The sequence below is a fragment of the Sycon ciliatum genome, chromosome 3, assembly GCF_964019385.1.
Source record: "Sycon ciliatum chromosome 3, ocSycCili1.1, whole genome shotgun sequence".
Taxonomy (NCBI): Eukaryota; Metazoa; Porifera; class Calcarea; order Leucosolenida; family Sycettidae; genus Sycon; species Sycon ciliatum.
In genome coordinates, this window is record NC_088645.1 from 34020352 (window position 1) to 34039667 (window position 19316).

General features: G+C 48.4%; 1 protein-coding gene across 1 annotated transcript; it reads left to right on the forward strand.

Annotated features, from left to right (window-relative positions):
* Positions 1–201: 201 nt before the first annotated feature.
* LOC135812037 (uncharacterized) lies at positions 202–18974 on the forward strand. Its single transcript, XM_065325350.1, has 11 exons — positions 202–786; positions 4445–4604; positions 5405–5560; positions 6310–6345; positions 9525–9670; positions 10424–10580; positions 11154–11907; positions 13306–13467; positions 14032–14255; positions 15691–15759; positions 17027–18974. The coding sequence occupies exons 1-11, from the start codon at positions 353–355 to the stop codon at positions 18002–18004; spliced, it is 3276 nt and encodes a 1091-aa protein (XP_065181422.1). The 5' UTR covers positions 202–352; the 3' UTR covers positions 18005–18974.
* The last annotated feature ends 342 nt before the right edge of the window (positions 18975–19316 follow it).

Here is a 19316-nt window from a genome sequence, read left to right on the forward strand (position 1 = left end):
TTTCTCTCACACCACACACACACACACACACAGACACACACACACACACTGCCGTCATGACAATGACTGAGTCCGTGGAACTGGAAGGAGCAAAACCTGCAGCCTGGGAGTGAGAACGCATCTATGGCAAACGCCGCAAAGCCATGTCACTTGTCAGAGGCAGATCTGACTGAAGTCTGAAGAGTTCTGTAGTGTCACTAGTCACTGAGTATGAGTGTCGCAGTAGTGTGTATGCGCATTATGTTGTTCATTTCTTGTCGGCTGACCAGACTGAAGCCAGCAAAGGAGATGGCTCAGGAGTCACGGGCCATGACTGCATGAGTGAACTGCATTGGTAGCGAAAAATGCCGACATGTCGCGCTCAGTGGCGTTTTCAGAACACGAAACGGCCGCCCAGCCGTCGCTGGTCGCACGGAACAGGACGGCTAGTGGTGCTGGCGACAACGATGGCCGAGGTCATCAAACGACTCGTAGATCTACCGGCACTAACAGTGCTCTGCCTCGCATTACTGTGTCTCAAGACAGCTGCACAGCGGCCAGCGCAGAGGCCGCCGACACCGTCGGCGATGCTCCGCCACAGTCGCAGCACTCGCAGGGTAGTGCTGGCCGAAGCTCAGTGGCATCGCTGATGAGCTGCTACGGAGGAGCGGAGGACGAGGGGGACAGTGTTCAGATAGCCTGGATCCGTCAAACACTGCAGGAGATGACACCCGAGGAGCAAGCTGTCCTAGCGTCAGTCTTCGAGCGGCAGCTAGAGGATTCACGTTCGGGTATGAAGTGGAAATGGTAAGAATTGATCTGAACTTGAAGAGGTTGGTCTCAAAAAAGTTTGAACAAATTTTAAATAATTACTCTCTTCGCGGTGAGATGATAATGAATTTAGTGTGTAGTATTTGTACACAATTTAGTGTTTGTGCCACTGCTTATGTGACGTACAAGTAATTAATTATATCCGAGTTTTAGAGGACGGTAGTGCATCGGGGGGGGGGGGGGGGGAACTTGGAAGGTAGTGTCGTGGACATGGAAATCCGGTCGCACGTCTAGCGGCCCCAGGCCAGGGCGCTGGCCATCCAGCTGGGAGTACGCACACCATACCGTGCACACATTCATATCATTTTTTTTATACGCTGAAGCGCGCCTGTCGCGTTGGATCAACATGTGCACTGCATGCAACGATACGTCCTGTGCACACTGAAAGGTCAAGTCACAGATTACCTGTCGGACAAATGCATACTCGCTCATTTCTCGCCTGCCTTCAGACTCATTTCAGAGAAACAGTAGATTACCGGTAGTTACGATAATGTGCATTCCCTTTTCCGTGTATTGGAATGATGTAGTAGGATACATGCAACAGGATACTGGCACTGTGTAAAGTTGTGGTTAACAGCAGGAAGGGGTGTGCGAGTTTCCTGCCGCAGCACTTCTGCTCCTTTTTTGGTGGCTTTTGCACAAGAACTCTACAATTTTAATTTGCGATGTTAGCAACTTTTGAGCTTTTTCTGAAAATATGGATGCGATTTCAGCAACTTGCACTTGTTTTGACACGGTTGCGAAAAGCATAAGTTGCGAAAAATTATGGCATCTTTGGGAAAGGGCTAGGGTAGTTTGTGTAGCGTATAGCGTATCCCCGTACGTTAGCATATCCCGTATGTTACTGTATTCCCGTACGTTAGCATATCCCCGTACTGTATTCCCATACGTTAGCGTATTCCCGTACATTAGCGTACGGAGTCTGCCTTTGCATAAAAGCTGCTGCTCACGATTCTTTTATTGCCAATCAGTTAATTTAGTAGCCAGTCAGTTAATTTAGTTGCCAATCAGTTAATTTAGTTGCCAGTTAGTTAATTTCGTTGCCAGTACATTTCAATTGCCAGTTACAGTGTGTTCACTGAGACCCGTGTGCATTTGCCTCCGAGAGAGAGACTGCGGCCCGCTACAAATTGGTGGCAGCGGTGGGATTCGAACCCACGCCATCGAAATGACTGGAGAGTCCACTATTCACTTGGTACTTCGTTCTGTGGTGGAATGCAGAATTTCGTCACCACTCTTCCTGGCTAGACCATCACTCTTTACGTCGCGCCAAGCGATGCTATCGACAATATGAAGACCACGATGCAAGACGAGGAGGGAGTGATCTGTCTGACGCCGAGCTAGCCGCTCTGAGTGACCGGCTCAACCAAGATGAAACCTGGCTCGCCCTCCGACGTCGCTCCAGCCGCCGCCGTGGTTACTGACGCTGATTCCAGGTATGGCATTTTCTTTCCTGTCTTCCTTCAGTCTCCCTGTTCTCTTCAGTCTTCCTTTATGCGAGTGTGTGAATCCAGTTTAGTTTGGTAGGCGTCCGATCATGGTGAGCCACGGTTTACCCAGCTAACCTGGGACAATGTGTGTGACAATGCCCCTTATAGTGAATAGTGATAATTATATAGTATAGTGTATTCAGTTCGGTTTTTGAACTTCGATGTTCCTGGCGGGTTGTGCCAGCGTTGTGCAGCAAGAGTGCTGTGGTTTTTCAGGTCCTATTTGGAGGACAGTTCTTTCCCCTTTTGACCCCGTGAGATCGTGTGAACCTGGTGTGCTTCTACTTTATGATTTGTTTATCAGTAAAATCTTCTGTCTATTCCAAACGTTATCATTTCCGATATTGTTTGCCATACTCCGGTTGACGCTCTCCCAGTAATTCGCGATCTACTATAATGTTCACGACTCCATACCTGTATTATATTATGCAAGTCATCCATTCTGCCTATCTCTTATCGTCGAGTTTATTCCGACGCGACCATGCATACCGCCAGTTTTTTCTAAATAACAGGCAGTTGTTGGTGTCCAGCTATCACCAAGTATTCGAATCACGAGGACGTGATTGTATTTGAGAGGGGAGGTGTAGCGTATAGCGTATCCCCGTACGTTAGCATATCCCGTATGTTACTGTATTCCCGTACGTTAGCATATCCCCGTACTGTATTCCCATACGTTAGCGTATTCCCGTACATTAGCGTACGGAGTCTGCCTTTGCATAAAAGCTGCTGCTCACGATTCTTTTATTGCCAATCAGTTAATTTAGTAGCCAGTCAGTTAATTTAGTTGCCAATCAGTTAATTTAGTTGCCAGTTAGTTAATTTCGTTGCCAGTACATTTCAATTGCCAGTTACAGTGTGTTCACTGAGACCCGTGTGCATTTGCCTCCGAGAGAGAGACTGCGGCCCGCTACAGTTTGTATTATACTCTTCTTCAAAGACTGTGGACACTACACTGGTGTACAGAGTAGGTGCTGCAAGGACCTGGTGAGTCTGCACGGGATTGGTGGGCTAACAGCAGGATCCAAAAGCTGTGTGTGCATTTACAGGTTTGTGTATTGGTACTACAAGTACTCACATTTAGGCCCGCCACTCAGGAGCAAGGCTTACATGCACTACATGTACCCACATTGTGTAGTCAAAAGGACTCCTGGTGAGAAAAGGCAGCAGGGTTCAGTGACAAAACAAAACACATCAATCAAGCACACACCTTTTGCCCTTGACCTTGACCACACACACGCACGCACGCACGCACACACACACACACACACTGATCTTTTGAAATTTGAATTTTCTCCCAATCCTTTAAAAAGTACTTTCTTTCACCTCTGGTAGTTTGTTCAAACTGGCTGTCGTTGGTCACTGGGGAGTGAAAAACACCTACACTGTACGTGCCATCAGTATGTGTGACATGTATTTTGAGCTGTCTTCGGAGAGAAAACCCTGTCAGCGCTTTCTAGGTTCGGCCTGTTCCCATAGCTCAGATGGTTAGAGCATTACTTATGACAAGCAAGGACCCGGGTTCGAGTCCTGGTGGGTCTGGCATTTGTTTTCTCTTTTCACGCAGTTCACTTCCCCGACTGATCCTCAGAAACATAGGCTGAGTAGGTATTTCTCAGCGTGAGTTGACAGATACCTACTCCAAAGCGGAATGCTGAAGAATAGGTCTTGACATGGAAGTATAAAGCTGAAGACCCTTCAGATGTTCATAGGCTGAGTGAATGGAAGAGGGAAAAGTCTGAAGAAGAAAAAGTTTACTGTGACTGTCACCGCCAGGACTTGAACTAGGGACCTTCGCTCGAGGCCAGCGATGCTCTAACCACTGAGCTACGGTGTGGCTGTCATCCCAGACTCCATTTTCCACATTGATGCTACCAATGGGATTTTTGGTCAGTGAGCAAGTTTGGTGGCAGGTCTGATCCTCTCGCCTCCCAGCACTTTAGGAGCTGCGTCTGCACCTTGATCATTGAGGGTAACTTAGTGCCGTTCCTAGGGATTGGGAAAACTCAATTTATGTGAGTCTTGCACGAACTGTGATTAAAAAAATCCTTTCAAGGAGAATCACACAGCTACCGTCCTAACCCTCCCCAGCGTGATGCAAATCAACCTGGTCTGATCTCAAACATCACTGCCTGCTTTTTCATCAGGTCGATTGAAACCTGCTTGAAACAGGCCAAGTTCGAAGATCCATATGAACCTAAAGTGATACAGGATGAGGATGACACGCCAATGTCAAGCAGCCTTGAGTGCTGCAGACGTTGTGATGAAGTGCGCGCCTGCTTCTTACAGATATACAAATTCAGTAAGGTGAGTTGAGAGATCGGAGTGTGAGTGTGTGTTTGTGTGAGTGTGTGTATGTATGTGTGTATTATGTGTGTATTATGTGTGTATGTGTGTTGAATGGTGCAATCCCAGCACAAGTTGCTACGGCTTCTGCTGTAGTGTCGCTATCATCGCCTCCGGCGATGAGCGTCAACTGGTCAATGTGTGTATATGCCCATGTGTGCATGCATGTGTGTGTATAGTATGCAAGCGTGTGTGTGTGTGTGTGTGTGTGTGTGTGCGTGTGCTTCCATGTGTGTATGTGTACTTTTGTTTGTGTGTGTGCGTGCGTGCATGTGTGTGTGTTTTTCCGGGTGTGTTTGCTTCAATGAGTGCGTTCATATGTGCATACGAATGTCTACCTCGAACTTACTTGCTGCACGATGCATATTATTCTACACGTTGACGGATGGAACACCTCTGGGTTGACACGGATATTTTCTGTAATCAACGATGCACCTTGTGAAATCTAGTTCTCCGTGACTGGCTCCGACTTATCAACAACTGAAAACCCACTGGTTCTTATGTCCAGTGTAACCCTGAAGGGGGGGGGGGGGGTGGATGATTAATGCTGAAGCATTCTATACACCCCTGTGCCGTCAATGGATTGATGAGCAATGTCCACGCCAATTTGGAGCTGACATCAGTATGTGTACGAAGTATTACATGTAGTCTCACGCGTGAAAGGGAAAATACAGTTGGAACTCCGGGAAGATGCACGCGATACCGTCCGTTTTATGCACTATGTCCTCGCCGGCTTTTTTCTTGCTGCACCTACCATAAAGGCCTGGCTGTGCTCGACCTGCATGTTGTCACGGTATGTTGCCAAGGCAACAGGAGAATGGATGCCCGGGCACGAGATCTTCAGTGAGATGAGCATAGTGATGCTAGAGGAGATTAACAAGCAGAGGCAACTCAGTATCTCTCCAGAACAATGGCAGGTAAGGGGCGGTATGTCTGGTGGGTCTACTGTTATTAGACCTGTTGCCTGTTTTGACTCCCACTTTATATATATTGCACAACAACAACAACAAAGTTCTGTGATGCAGTGTGCTGCCGTGGGGTCACAACACGATCTCCTTCTCTCTCCCTCTCTTTCTCTCTCTCTCTCTCTCTCTCTCTCTCTCTCTCTCTCTCTCTCTCTCTCTCTCTCTCTCTCTCTCTCTCTCTCTCTCTCTCTCTCTCTCTCTCTCTCACACACACACACACACACACACGCACACTTTCTCTGCTTCTCTGTTTCTCTGTTTTTTTTTTCTGTGTGTCTCTTTCACTAACTCTCTCTTTTGAAAGTATACTCTATGCGGATTGAAGTTAACAATGTGAAAATCGACTTGCTACAATCACGGCATGGATCGTATTCCGTCCACTTTGTGTCTTCTGTATGGTGTAATGTTGAGTGTACTCCGATTGGGATCCAGATGTTGCTTTCCTTGATTTTTGTCTCTGTCAGCTTCAGTTCCCTCACGATTTTATCATTGGTCTGCTGAGACTCACTCTGTGCTTCATGTGTTTCCTATGGCATTGAGTTGCGCTGATCGCACGCCCACAGCCGCCACCACCACCAGTCGACAACAGGCCGGGGGAGGGGGTATCAGGTGACTCTGATATTTTCTAGGATCTTGCTGTGCCTAGTTACGCACGCGTATATGGTATCGTTTGTTCTCTGCTGTGATGCTATGTCGTGTAGGATCAGTGTCGTCACAAGGCAATGTGTTCCGCGAAGGTATGTATGACGTGCAACAATTCTGGAAGGGATTGGGAATGTAGTACCCTCAGCCATCATTGCATGTTGCCAAGTCCAGCATCTGTGCAGTGCCCTTGAGCTCATACAGCATGTTTCGATTTTCATAATTTTTATTTGTGAGAAAAAAAACCAATCCACTGATTCATTTTGACAGAAAAATTATCTCCGGAATTCTTCGTTGACTACTTCTGATAGAAGAGTAGAGAGACGAATGTATGGTTTTTTTCACTCACATAGCAACCGGGTTGTACATGGGGTAGTGGTCTACCAGAATGTACTCACGATGAGGAAATGAAAAAAATTGCTTAACAAGCGAGGTGGGGGGAGACACCAATTGCTTTCACCTTCCCATGATTGAGTGAAACAGTCAACAGCCGACAAACCTGGGGACCACCAAAGGGAGTTGAAAGTAGGGAGGTGATGGGACAAATGACTCGCAAATCTATCGACAGTATGGGGGCCCCACTTCTTATCAAAATAAACAAACAATACGGCCGAAATAGCCCAGTCATCCATGTCTAGAATCCATGAGAGATAGTCAGCCATGGCATTTTCACCCCGGGGGATCCACTGTGCAAACAGTTCAATGTGTTCGCGTTGACAGAAACGAAAAATGTCAACAGCTTCTTGGTGCAGCGTTGGGTTACGGCTACCGTTACACAAAATGGACACCACGTTCTGGTTGTCGGTATTAAGACGAATTGCATGGCCAGACAAACGCGACACTAAAGAGATTAGGGCAAAGCGGGCAGCAAGCAGTTCCCTCAATGTGGAGCTGGTGTGTGCGGCTGACATGGTCCAGGGCCACTCACCCCTTGCAATTTCAACCCTGTTCATCAGGCTGAAACCACCCCACCCGGAGTCACTAGCATCCGTGAATACCAATTGCAGCGTGCGGGGCCCGGCAGACCAGATGGGTCTCCCGTGAAAATGATCAAATTCAGATTGCCAAAAACTTAATTCAGCCTTAGCAGCATGCTCAAGTGGGATAGCTATCTCCCAGCCTTCTGCTAGAGCTGAGCGACCCCGTTAGTTTGGCAAGCAAGAGTGCGGGGACCACAGTGGGGTAAGACATAATCTCAGCTAGCAGCAGTTTAAATTTGGATTCGCGGCTTGGGGTGACATGAATGCTGTTGTTGGCCGTGTCCAGGACATGACCCAAGACCGAGGCCACCTGCCGGGGTTGAAAATTACTCTTTTGTTTGTTAATGACAAGACCGCATTTTTCCAAATCTGACCTCACAAGTTGGGCGACCCGCTGCGGCTCCTCTGCGGAGTTTGCGGCTCCAGTTCCGTCATCCAGATACAGGAAAATACGTATGCCTTGGTCACGCCAATGGGTGACCAAAGGCCGCAGCACTTTTGCAAACACAAATGGGCGGGCTTAAGGCCAAACGGAAGTGCGGCAAACACAAAAAACCGGGCCTGACCCCGGAACTGCCATTGAAAAAATAGGAACTTCCTATGTTCTGGAGCAATCGAGATGTGATGGTAGCCATCCTTCAGATCAAAAGTGAACAGGAAACAACCCGGATCGAACAGGTCCGGGATGAGTCTCAGGTCCTCGACGCTAAAATGGGAGTCTGCCAAATGCTTATTGAGGAAGCGGAGGTCTATAATCAGCCTCAACTTACCGTTGCCCTTGGGAACCACCCCCAACAGACTAATTACATGGGTAGCGTTTTCCTCTGCCATCTCGACTGCCCCCGAAAGTAACAGCATACGGATTTGGTCAGACACAAAACTGGAATGATCATTAGAAGACTTTAGGTTACATGCCCAGAACTGGGGTGGGGGGGGAGACAAAATACAAAAAAAAAGCCATAACGAATAATACGTAAAACAAAATCTGAGGCACCAATATTTTCCCAAAATGCAATGCAGTGTAATAACCGCCCATGAACGTTATTGTCACAAGCACTTATCTCGCCAGACTCCAGCGGGTCTAGGCACTCATGCTCCGTACATTCGTGGACGAGCTCCGGCAGTGGGCTGTGGTTGCTGAGTCCAGTGTGGTTGGCGACTACTGCCTCGGCCGAACTGGGGGCAGTGCCTGCTGGCGTGACCCAACTGTTGGCAGTTCCCAACGTGGGCCGCTTCCAGGGGTTCGGCCACCGTTGGCAAACGGTCCGTGGCCCGATGGCCTCCGCTCAAATTGGGAGTTGTTGCCGAAACTGGGGGCACGAAATTCCTGCTTGGGTATGGCCTCTCAGTTTCAGGTTGGAAGCGCTCCCTGGGCTGCAGTTGCCTGAGTCGACGAGCAGTGGAGGCTGTGTCCGCGATCCGTTTGTCGTCAGCGAGGCTGTCACCCACGCTGCCCTCCTCATAAACTCTCACAGTCTCCCAGTCGAACGAATCTGCTATTTTCAGGGGCTTCTGCCTTTTGCAGATTTCATGCTTACCCTGCGTCAGGAGTTCCTTGGCCTCGGGTGCGTAGTCCGGGAGCACCGATATGGCGGCATCCACCTTTTGCAACACAGTTTCATTGGTGGCGAACTGGGCCTGCAGCCCTGGTGACTTGAGTTTCGGCTTTGGGGCCTGGTTTATTTGGCTTGTTAGGGACTGCGCTGCTTTGAGTTTTGCCACCTCAGCGCGGGCCGCCGTGGCCTCCTCCTGCACTCCCTTGATTTGTGATGACAGGTTGGTAAATGCGGAGGCGAACCACGACGGCATCTCCTCACCTGTCGAGCTTGGTGTTGGTGGGGCAGGTGAGGTGGCAGAGGTGGCGGCTGGGCGTCGTCTGGCGGTCCTGGCAGGCTCAGGATGAGCTACAGGAGCCGCGGTTCCTTGGCTGCGAGTAGACGGCATAATTTATTACTTTAGATCTCTGGACGTCAAAAAACTCCACGCTCTACGAGGAATACAAGACCACGATGGCAGGTGGGGGAGAGTTGCGCAGTGGAAGAGCAGCAGAGCACGACAGAAAAATGGTGAGTGAAAAATACGTTTTTTACACTCTTTCGCTACGCTCAGCCGTGAAAAAAAAACACATTACTAGCCACTTTGCCAGTCACAGCCTTCAGTCACAGATGCGATTTCTTCACCTTAATTTTGAGGTTTGATTTATTGATACGGGTATGGAAATAACTTGCGATACAAATGTATCATTCCCTTGTTCACGCTAGAAGAAATATTGCAGTATTTTCCGTTTCTCTCAGGTTGCACTGTTCTACAGCGAGGCTATGCATGTGGTGGCTGTGAGTTTAGCAGAGATACGTGGCCTGGCGCTGGAGAACCTTGCTCTACTGCGTGGCTGTGACCACTTTAAGGCACTGGTGTGTCTCCAGCCCGATACCATCTTGAGGTGAGGCGGTGTCCGGATTGTGACCATATCCCTTTCCCATTCTTTGTGTGTGCGTCTTCCTCTCAGTCTTTTATATGTACGCACAGTCAAACTTTGCTTATCCAAACCACTTGCCTTCCGAAAGCAATGGCTTTTAAGCGATTTACAGTATTCTTGATACATACAACATGACCGGATCTCGCGACCGTTATACCGGTGTTTGTGCGTACAAAATTGGGTTCAGACGTGTACAAAATACGTCCTTCTCCCAGTTTCCGAACGGCGTGCTGCAACGGATACAATGTGTATATCGGTATCCAGAAGCCGTAACAAGGCACTTGTGCAAAGCAAAATGGGTTTCAACAACTCAATGACCTGCTTTGCTGCTGACTTCATATACGCAGCACACGCATGAGCAGTGCTGAAACCGAGACCTTGGTCGGTTTAGCTGCCCTTGCCCCGCCTCCACTGCTTCAGCTGCCATCGCTATGCGCATCTCTGTGCGTTTTTGCCGGCGTTTGCACCATGATGGATTGTGGTCATCTTGTAAAGAAAAAGAAAAAAAACAGAATGACATTTCTACTCCTACTCTAATCTTCAAGCAGATCAGGTGAGGTCAGCTTGTCAAACATAGAAGTACCGGTAGTCATTCTAATCTCTATTTCTCTTGCATGAACACAGCCTTGGTTCTCCTGATGTTTCGATAGTAAGTTCCTTGTAAGCTGTAAAGTGTCTCTATGGTTGGATGCTGTGTGCGAATGTGCTGTTCCCCAGTGAGACATTCCGCATTGTAACGGATGCCTTGCCCGCGGTGGATAACTGCGACGCGACGTCGATATTCTACTTTGACAACCAAGATCCGGTCGACGTGGAGCAGAGCTCTCTTTGCGTTCTCCTCTTCTCTATAGGAAGCAATGATGTCATAGCCAAGGTTTGCTTAAATATACCTGCTAGAACCTAGTATTGGAATCAATAATATTATGGCTCCTGCTAAAGTTACGCACTTTGTTGATTTTGCACGTCTGAAGTGAAGACACCGCATACCTCACATCTGAAAATATTCAGGCCGTTTTTTGAAAATCACCAGCACAATCTCTTTTGACAAGATTGGTCCTTTGCACAATGTGGAATGGTGGAAGTTGTGAAACATTATCTAGACGTAATAATTATCAGGAAGTGCATTCCGTCACAGTCACGTAAAGAGTAAGGGGACCGTGAGGGGGGGGGGGGGGATAATTTCATCAAGCAAGACGGTTCATGGATGGTCCTTCGGCGATTCGGTTCTCGGAGGTTTTATTTGTGCTTGAATTTAGGTGTAACAAATGTGATGTTTGGCAAATACAGGTCTTGTCTTTTAGGCTGTGGACCTCCAGCTAGTATGCACGCAACATATTTCATTTTGAAAATTGTTTGCTGCAACACACTTGGCACATTGGTACAAGAATATCTACAGGAAGAATTTGGGCGTGATGAGAGATTGTTTTTCCTAATGTCGTGCTTCCAGGTGGAGTATCCTTTGTCTAGCCTGCCGCTGAATGAGACAGCAACGTTCATTCAGCTCGTTCAGCCAATGGCGAGCGAGAGAGAACGCTACAACGAGATTGTCGCCTCCGCTCTGGCCGAGGGGAAAAGCAGAGGAAGACGGCGCTCGCTTCACCCGATGAACCCTGAACCGGCGCCATTGACCACCCCTGAACCAGAAAAAGAGAGCGAGAACCGCCTCACAGCTGCCGAGAGCCCTCAAAAGGAGCGCTCGCAGAGCTTGCTCCCGGGTTTGGGAAAGGTGTTCAAGAAGAAGGCGTGGGCAAACCGAACGCAGGCAGTGGCCGATGTAGACAACGTGCCTGCAATACCCGACATCACAAACCTTTGGTCGTCCACCGAGGAGGATCTGGATGACGTAGTCGTGTCAGACGGCCCTCGCTTGCCCGCGGTGCAGGCCACAAGCATCAAGCGAACGTTTTGCAGCGTCCGCTCGTTCATCGAGATGTGCGAGGACGAGACGCTCCGAGCCACCAACGAGGCCTTCACGAATATCCAGGAGCAGGATCAGAAACAAGGAATGACGCTGCTGCAGATGTCGGTGAAGTCGTATGAACCCGAGCCAGAACTCCTGCTGCAGAAGAGCAGAGGTCTAGCCGTGCGTGGCGCTAAGAAGGCCACCGAGCCGAGACTGGTGTTTCGCAAAGCTCTGTATGATGATTTGAAGGAGCACGAGAAACCGTTGTACGTGCTGAGAAGCATGATGGTGGCTGAAGGTGAGTACAGCGACACACAGGAATACACGGTGAGGTTTGGGGCGGGACTTTCCCTTTTCAATGTGACCATTATATGTGAATTTGTTAGGACCATAAATTTTATATGAACACACCATGATCAAACCCATTGGAGTGTTTTGTGAGGTTGTTCTTCTTGCCACGTACGTTCTCACTTTTCCTACTTCTAAAATCTTCACTGGACTAACTCTGTCCTGAGGGCACGAGGAAATCTGACAAACCATTTGGACTTGGGACTTAGAATGCAGAGATACCACCTGCTCAAAGGCACACGTTTGCAAGGGACTGATGCCCATTGTCCACAAAATGCTGCATATTTGCATTTCACGTCTAAACAAGATCAAACAGCCAAACACATGTACTGTATTTCCCCGATTGTAAATCGCACCTCGTTTTCAGGCTTTTAAAAGCCATTATTGTTTTGATATATTCACTTCAGTAGTAAGTCATGCTCGAGTGACTTATATTCGGGGAAATACGATACTTGAAAAGTGCTCCGTTTCCAGCCTGGAGCAAAACTGGCAAACCCAACCACACCCAAGCAATGTTGTCCAATGACGAGGTAGAATACTATCACTAAGAGCATTGTGCTATTTGAGCACAGGTCCTTCACCATTGGTAGATATTCTCTAGGCCATGACAATATATTGTAGCGAGCCTTAGGTGGTAGCAGGTTGTGCAAATGCAAATGCAAGAAGCACTGATTCGCACCTATATGGCCCGGGGTAGCTGCAATAGAGCATAAATTATCAGCATTTCAACTCCTATATTGAGGGTTAATTCCCCAACCAGACTCATGGTAGTGAGGGACAACCCGCATTTTCCCCACTACTCACGCCGTGTCCAGCATTATTTTTTCTAGACGTGGTGTTCTCTGAAGATGCCTTATTTAAAAAAAGCCCAGTCAGAATGCCAACCCTGGTAAAATACCCCATAGGATGAATCCCTTGGCCTGACTGTGCACTGCTCTGGACTATTTTTTTTATCCGGAAAACACAATTTACAAACAAGTTTTCAACGGTGGTCAGAGCAGTGACAAAATAGCACCTAAGATAGCGCTAGTGGCCGCTAAAATGCCGGTTTATAAGGACTTGCTTGCTACCATGTTAATCCCCACGGTATTTGACCTGAAAAGTAATGATACGAAAGGACTAGTCGAAAGTGTAAAGCCCGATTCATACTTCATCTCGCGTACGGGAAACCCATCGCGCGACCGTCGCGCGATGGGTTTCCCGTACGCGAAATAGTTGAGCTCAGATCAACTTTTTCGCGACGCGACGCGTTTCCCGTACGCGACATGAAGTATGAATCGGGCTTAATGGTTTCAGTGCTTCGTGTGCTGATGAGTTTCTCTTTGCGGTCATGGTGTTCCTTGCCCAGAGCTTCGGTGCCGAGATCACCGGCTGCCCAGGAAGGCCGAGGCATTCGTTGACATTGTGGTGTCGCATCAGGATGGCGCGGTGGGATGCACCACCCGTCAGGTGCTGATCTCGCGCACGGCTGAGAAGTACCCGCTCAAAGAAGAGCCACAGTCACTGACCTGTAAGCTTTTGTGAACATCTAGCAAAAGTCATCCTAGAAAATACTTTGAAGAATAAATTGGTAAGCACACATGCTCTTTCTCTGGACACTGCAAATTCACAACTCGGTTCACTGTGTCATTATCGACGTTTCGGCAATTTGCCAACATCAGCATGGAAATTGAAGTGGAAGTGGAAGGTTTCAATCTGTTATTCAATAGAGCTTGTGCGGATGTTGTCGGAGATATTTGTACATGTTCTGGCTTGTGCATACATTTATCAACATTTTGGCAAGTTTCCACCTCTTTCTCGCTCAATGCTATGTCTTTTGTTCCCTACAAGGCCCAGGTTACTGTCTTAAATGAATATGCTGGACATGTAGCTTGACTGGTTACTATTGGTGTACTTGAATAGCTGGTGTCAAAATTTTCTACCAAACCTGCTTCCAGGATGGGAGAGTATTGCCGTCGCTATATATAGCAAGTTGTGTGTAACCTACTGTTCGGTTTGCCTTTTGTGGCTCGGCAGAAATTAAGTTCGCTACACAGCTTAGATTACCGAATTCTCCCGGTTTTCGTTTCTCCAGATCGCTACGTGCTGCTCAGGTTTGTGAATGCAAAGGGACAATGCATTGATCGGCGCAGCACATATCGTACCAAACCAGAGCCGGGCAGTCCCAAGGAGGCCGCATCGCTCACGGCGTCGTTCCGCAAGAAGTTCGCCTGGCTGCGCGTCAGCTACAATGCCAGGTTTGATTTCCAGAAAGACGTTCAGCGCAAAGGTGACAAGTACAAACCCATTCTAATACAGGTAATGAGTTGCGAGTCTTGCGACTGCAGCCACCTTCTATCATGCAGCATTCTATTGTCGATGTTTGCGGCTTCTCGTAGGAAGAAAAGAAAAACAAGGGTTGCTTATCGAGAAGAGTTGATGCGGATAATACCATTGCACAATATCTTTTATAGTGTGGCTCGCAAGTGTTCATGGCGTCTAGCCATTCCTGAAAAAAGTTTGAAAATGTGTCATTCGTTTGAATAGTCGTTTTATAGAAAAGTTCCCGCGAAATGGAATGAGGATGTGTATAGACAGAGAGGAGAAGACAGGCAACAAAGGGAGCCACTGTTTGTTGGGCTGTGGCACTGTGTTTGTGGAGTAGTTCACTACACTGATGCTCTAATACGGATTTTGTTTTTGATTTGAGAGGAGAGACGAGTATGCACGAGTACACGCCCGGACATGTTTGCGATTGAATTCAATTTCATCAGCGTTTGAGTGCGGTTTTTTACTCTGCACTGTCTCATGTTTGCGATTTCACACCCAATGTGAATACTCTAATTTCAGAATTTTTAGGTGCTAAATATTTTCGGTATGAGGGCAAAAAGCCAGGTTAGGTGAACAGAAATTTTCGGTACAGAAAAGCAGTTCCCTATTGGTTCATGCGTGTAAGTGTTTGTTTGGTGTATTGAAATTTTAGGTATGAAACAGATGCACCGAAAGTACCGAAAATAAAAGTACACCGAACATTTGTGAAATTACAGTATGGTGACAGTTTCCTGATCTCAAAAGATTCCCGGATACAGGGGCGCGCCTAGTTCGCCTTTCAGGAAGGTGTATGGCCGCATATGTGTAGGATGGCTGTTGCATGTCATTCATGGTCATTATATGCATGCTAAACCTAGGGGGGTGACATGCTCCACGTGCTCCATGCGGGCTCCACGACTGTCGACAACAGTAGCTCAGCCGACCCTAGGGGGCTTCAATTTAATGATCAGGATGTTGTGTATATGTGTATGTGTATATGAGAGTGCGTGTACATGTGTGCGTGTGCCTTTCCACCTTGTGGACTGTGAACGGCTCCATGCCCTGAAAAAGTGGCTGCAGATTGCACTGTATGTTTGATATGATCGCCTCAGACCATGGGCAGCTACAGTCTAAATTTCTTGGGTAACCCCTCTATAAACTTGGAAGTTGCGACTTCGGCGGTATTAGTCATGAAGTTGGTTGCTCCAACGAGGAGCACACGCTTCTTGCCGAACTTGACACTTGACTGACTCAGGACTGCCATCCGGAGCACACGAGGAGCACGTCACACTTTCCACTCGGCACACCTGAAAGAAAGCACCACTCCCTGCTCAATACACAGTGTTTCGGGGAATTCACCCCTCGTCAGTTGAGCAAGTGATCAGACAAGAACATTTTGCTTTGGCAGGGATATTTCAGTTCTTCATTTTGACTTACTGCCCAGGTGTTACTGTGTAGTGCGAATGGTATCAAAGCGGCGGTCAACATCAACATTGCAGACACCACGCAGGAGGTAAGTGGCAGGCAAGCAGTGGCACGGCGAGAGGAAAAAACATTACGGAGTTGCATGCAGTCGTCCGCGATAACAGCTTGGAGAGTGTAACTCAAGTTTGCAGCCAATTGTCCCTCTCCCCCTTTTGCACGCCTTGTACCATAAGCACGTGAGCACGCGGTCGGAAATGAGACATTTTCAAAGAAACGCATGTCCGAGTACATGGAAAGATTGTTTTTGTCTTGCCTGCATGCACATTGTACCCGTAAGAGATTATACACGCTCACACTACCGTCCCAGCGGTCTCTCGGCTACACAAATCACGAATAGAATGAAATAGAAAAGAAAAAAGGATCAAAGAACTACAAGTTAAGCTACAATGTCCACTAACACCGCCAGTTACTGAACAATCAGCTCCTTGGCTCTCCATCCGAGGAAAACATAGAATAAGGTCATGCACGGAACAGGTTATGCACAGAGCAGATCACACACGGGGAATCTAACCAGATTCACACCCTGTGAGGTTACAGCTGGAGCTAGGTGTCCCCCATCCACAACCCTCTATTGTTCCATGTCTGTGACTGGGCAACTGACATATCTCTGCAGTCTTGTGGATGTTGTAAAAGCAATGCTCAAAGCATGCACGTAAAATCCAGTGTAAAAATTTAACTCGGATACTGAGCCAATAAAAGTAATTAAAATAGAAGAAATCACATGGAAATGTCACAGTAACATGTCAGTTTTGTGCCCTGTTATCGCACTTTCTGACAGCTTGTTATCTTCTTACAGTCGTGGATAGTTGCTTCATAAGCGTTTCCATGTGATTTCTTCTTTTTTAATTATAAAATCCAGTGGTAGAAAAATCAGTGCATCTCCATTCTGAGTTTCATGCCGCTACTCCGCAAGCATCGGCACTGAAAGTCCTTCTGTATGTCACGATAAGCAAGCAGATGAGGGTATCGCTACCCAGTCAATGCGCTAGACATGACCCATTGTACTGAGCCATTCATACACAGTCTGCGGACAGAACTGTTTCGTCCTTTGTGGACTCATCGGCTCAGCACAGAGGAAATGAGGCCGAACCTGATAACCATGGAAAATACATTTTCCAAAGCCAGATTTAATTAAGCCAGGCCCGAACGCATCTTGCCAGAGTGCTCAAACTGACAGGTCAGTGAGCTCTGCATAGCGCAAAGACTGAAAGAGCAAAGGCACTGCCCCAAGAACCACTCATACATGTAGAAGACAACACATGCCGTCATCCTTTTGCTTGTGTCAAACTTTCCAGGTGCGCGGCACGTTCCGTCTGGAACCTGCACCCGGCTGCATTCACACCAATCACCACGGCCAGAAAGTAGCCAAACTGCCGAAGGACAAGTTTCCCATCAGCACGCCCTCGTCCAGTGTGTTAGACCCGAAACCAAATGCGGAGCATCCCCGTCGGGCCGTCAAACGCGTTCTGGGCGCCGTGCCCCTGTTGCGTATCGGACACAAACGTGCGAAGAGCGCCGCTGCTGCAGCAAGCATGCAGGACGGACGCGCGACCCGTCTCAGCGTCTCCCTGACCAGCCTTAGCGATTTCACCGTATCACCGGTAGATACGTGCTCGCTAGACGACTACCCCGGAAACTTGCACAACCCCGCGGACACACTGCACACCTGCCAGGTGACACTCAGGCCAACGGGTGGGAAAGACGCGCGGTTGTCGCGGCAACTAAGCTCGTCCGAGCCGGCCCTCGCCACGTCGTCGTCAGGGCAGCAGAACGAGGCGCGCTCTCGTGCGTTCAGCGAGGCCGCCGTTCGTGCCAGCCCAAACGCTGCCGCTGGCGCGCAGCCACCCGAAGAATGGAGCAGTCTGTCGAGCAAACGCTTCCTGCAGGTCTCGCCCAACTTCACGCGTGGCGTGCCATCTTCCGACGTCTCAGATGCTGGAGAGAGTCCGGGAGACAGCAGTAAAGACAGGAGCAGTGGAAGCAAGAGTGGGCGATCAACCCCAGCAAGCACGTCGTCGCCGGTCAAGCAGAGCAAGCCGCCCAAGGTGAAGCGCCGACGTATCGGCCAGAGGCAAAGCGTCAGCAGCACAGCTGCCACCGCCGCCACCGCCACACCGGCTGCTGCCAGCCGCAAGAAGTCACGCAGCGAGTCGCGCCTGAACCGTCTCGGCCTGTGGCCGTTCGCGAAGAGTGCCGGTAACCTGCCATCACTCGGCTCGAGCATGGGGGATGTGCAGCAGTCAACCGAAGCTGACACACCTGACAACGCGTAAAAACACTGGGCTGGTTGCACCGGGCAATGATTGCGTAGGACAATGCGCACCGAAATTCGAACCTACTGGGCTGGTTGCGGAGGATAATGCGTAACGAAGTTAAAGCCTACTGGGCTGGTTACCTAGGACTATTCATGATGGAATCAGTGGTGTACTGAAGTAGACGCGTTATTCACTACCCCTGTCTACCGGAGATGATGATAGGATTGCTCATTCAGGAGCACTTGAACTGTGCAAGGTGTAGCCATTCTATTACCAATTCATGGACCATGATCAAAGTTCCCCACATCCATACACATACACATGTTCAAAAATTATTAACTTCATCCCGAACTTTATTCTCGTCCATTAATCAGACACACGCGCACAACACACGCACGCGCATACATACACGAACACTCGCACATTCACAGCTAGATGATCAGACAGACACATATACACACAGTAGAAAACTTGAAAACTCATAATCTGGAATGGGTGGCTGCTAAGTTCATCTGACAAAACGGCTATTTTGTATTACTTAGCTCGTTAATGTGGCTCTTCCTTATTGAATGTCTCCTACCCTGTAACTGCAAGCAAATGTACTGTTCATCAGTGTACAGCTGGGAGAGAGAATGTACGTGCATGTGCATGCGTGCGTGCGTGTGTACAAGTATTGACAGCTTTTCACAAATTTTTGGCAACCCTCCGCTTAACAATTATTTATTTTCTCTGCTCCAAATACAAAAAATGATTATTTGATCGTTTTCTCGTTTCCCCTTAGTCTGGTATTCCACTGACCATTGCGACACGAAAACATTCTGGACACGACGCTGCGTTGGTTGCAAAGTTTGTGATCATGATTCGAATGTGCACTGTATTATTATTCTTTGCTTTTGTTCAAATTTAAAACTATGCCCCTTCTTGGCATATTTGCAATTCATTGCAGTGAGCCCTTCCTGGTTATAGCCGCGAGAAAACGTTAAAATAACCGCATGTTGCTCTGCGTCTGCGAACGACTGCGTTCACATTGTTCTTATCCTTGTTGAAGTCCCTGTCTCCTCGTTTCGTCTTTGTTCCAAAACATACCCAGTAGCAGAAGTTACCACCGCCGTGCAACCACTGCTTTCATGGTATCCGTGGCGTACACGTGCACTGTAAACCATTTTTAAAATCATGATGGGCAATTGTGCACAGCCCTTCCCAGGTAGCGGGAAAGTGAGTGTGTGGACGGGGGGGGGGGGGGGGGGGGTATGTAGACACAAGATAGGCAGGAAGGAGGTGCAGGGCAACACTGGACACTGCGTGCTGTAGCGCTGGACACCTACTACAG

Bases quoted from the DNA above. Each gene is read 5' to 3' on its own strand.
- LOC135812037 (XM_065325350.1), top strand. From the start codon at position 353: ATGTCGCGCTCAGTGGCGTTTTCAGAACACGAAACGGCCGCCCAGCCG. The intron at 5,561-6,309 runs GTAAGGGGCGGT...TATGTCGTGTAG, and splicing joins TCTCTCCAGAACAATGGCAG to GATCAGTGTCGTCACAAGGC. The intron at 9,671-10,423 runs GTGAGGCGGTGT...GCTGTTCCCCAG, and splicing joins CAGCCCGATACCATCTTGAG to TGAGACATTCCGCATTGTAA.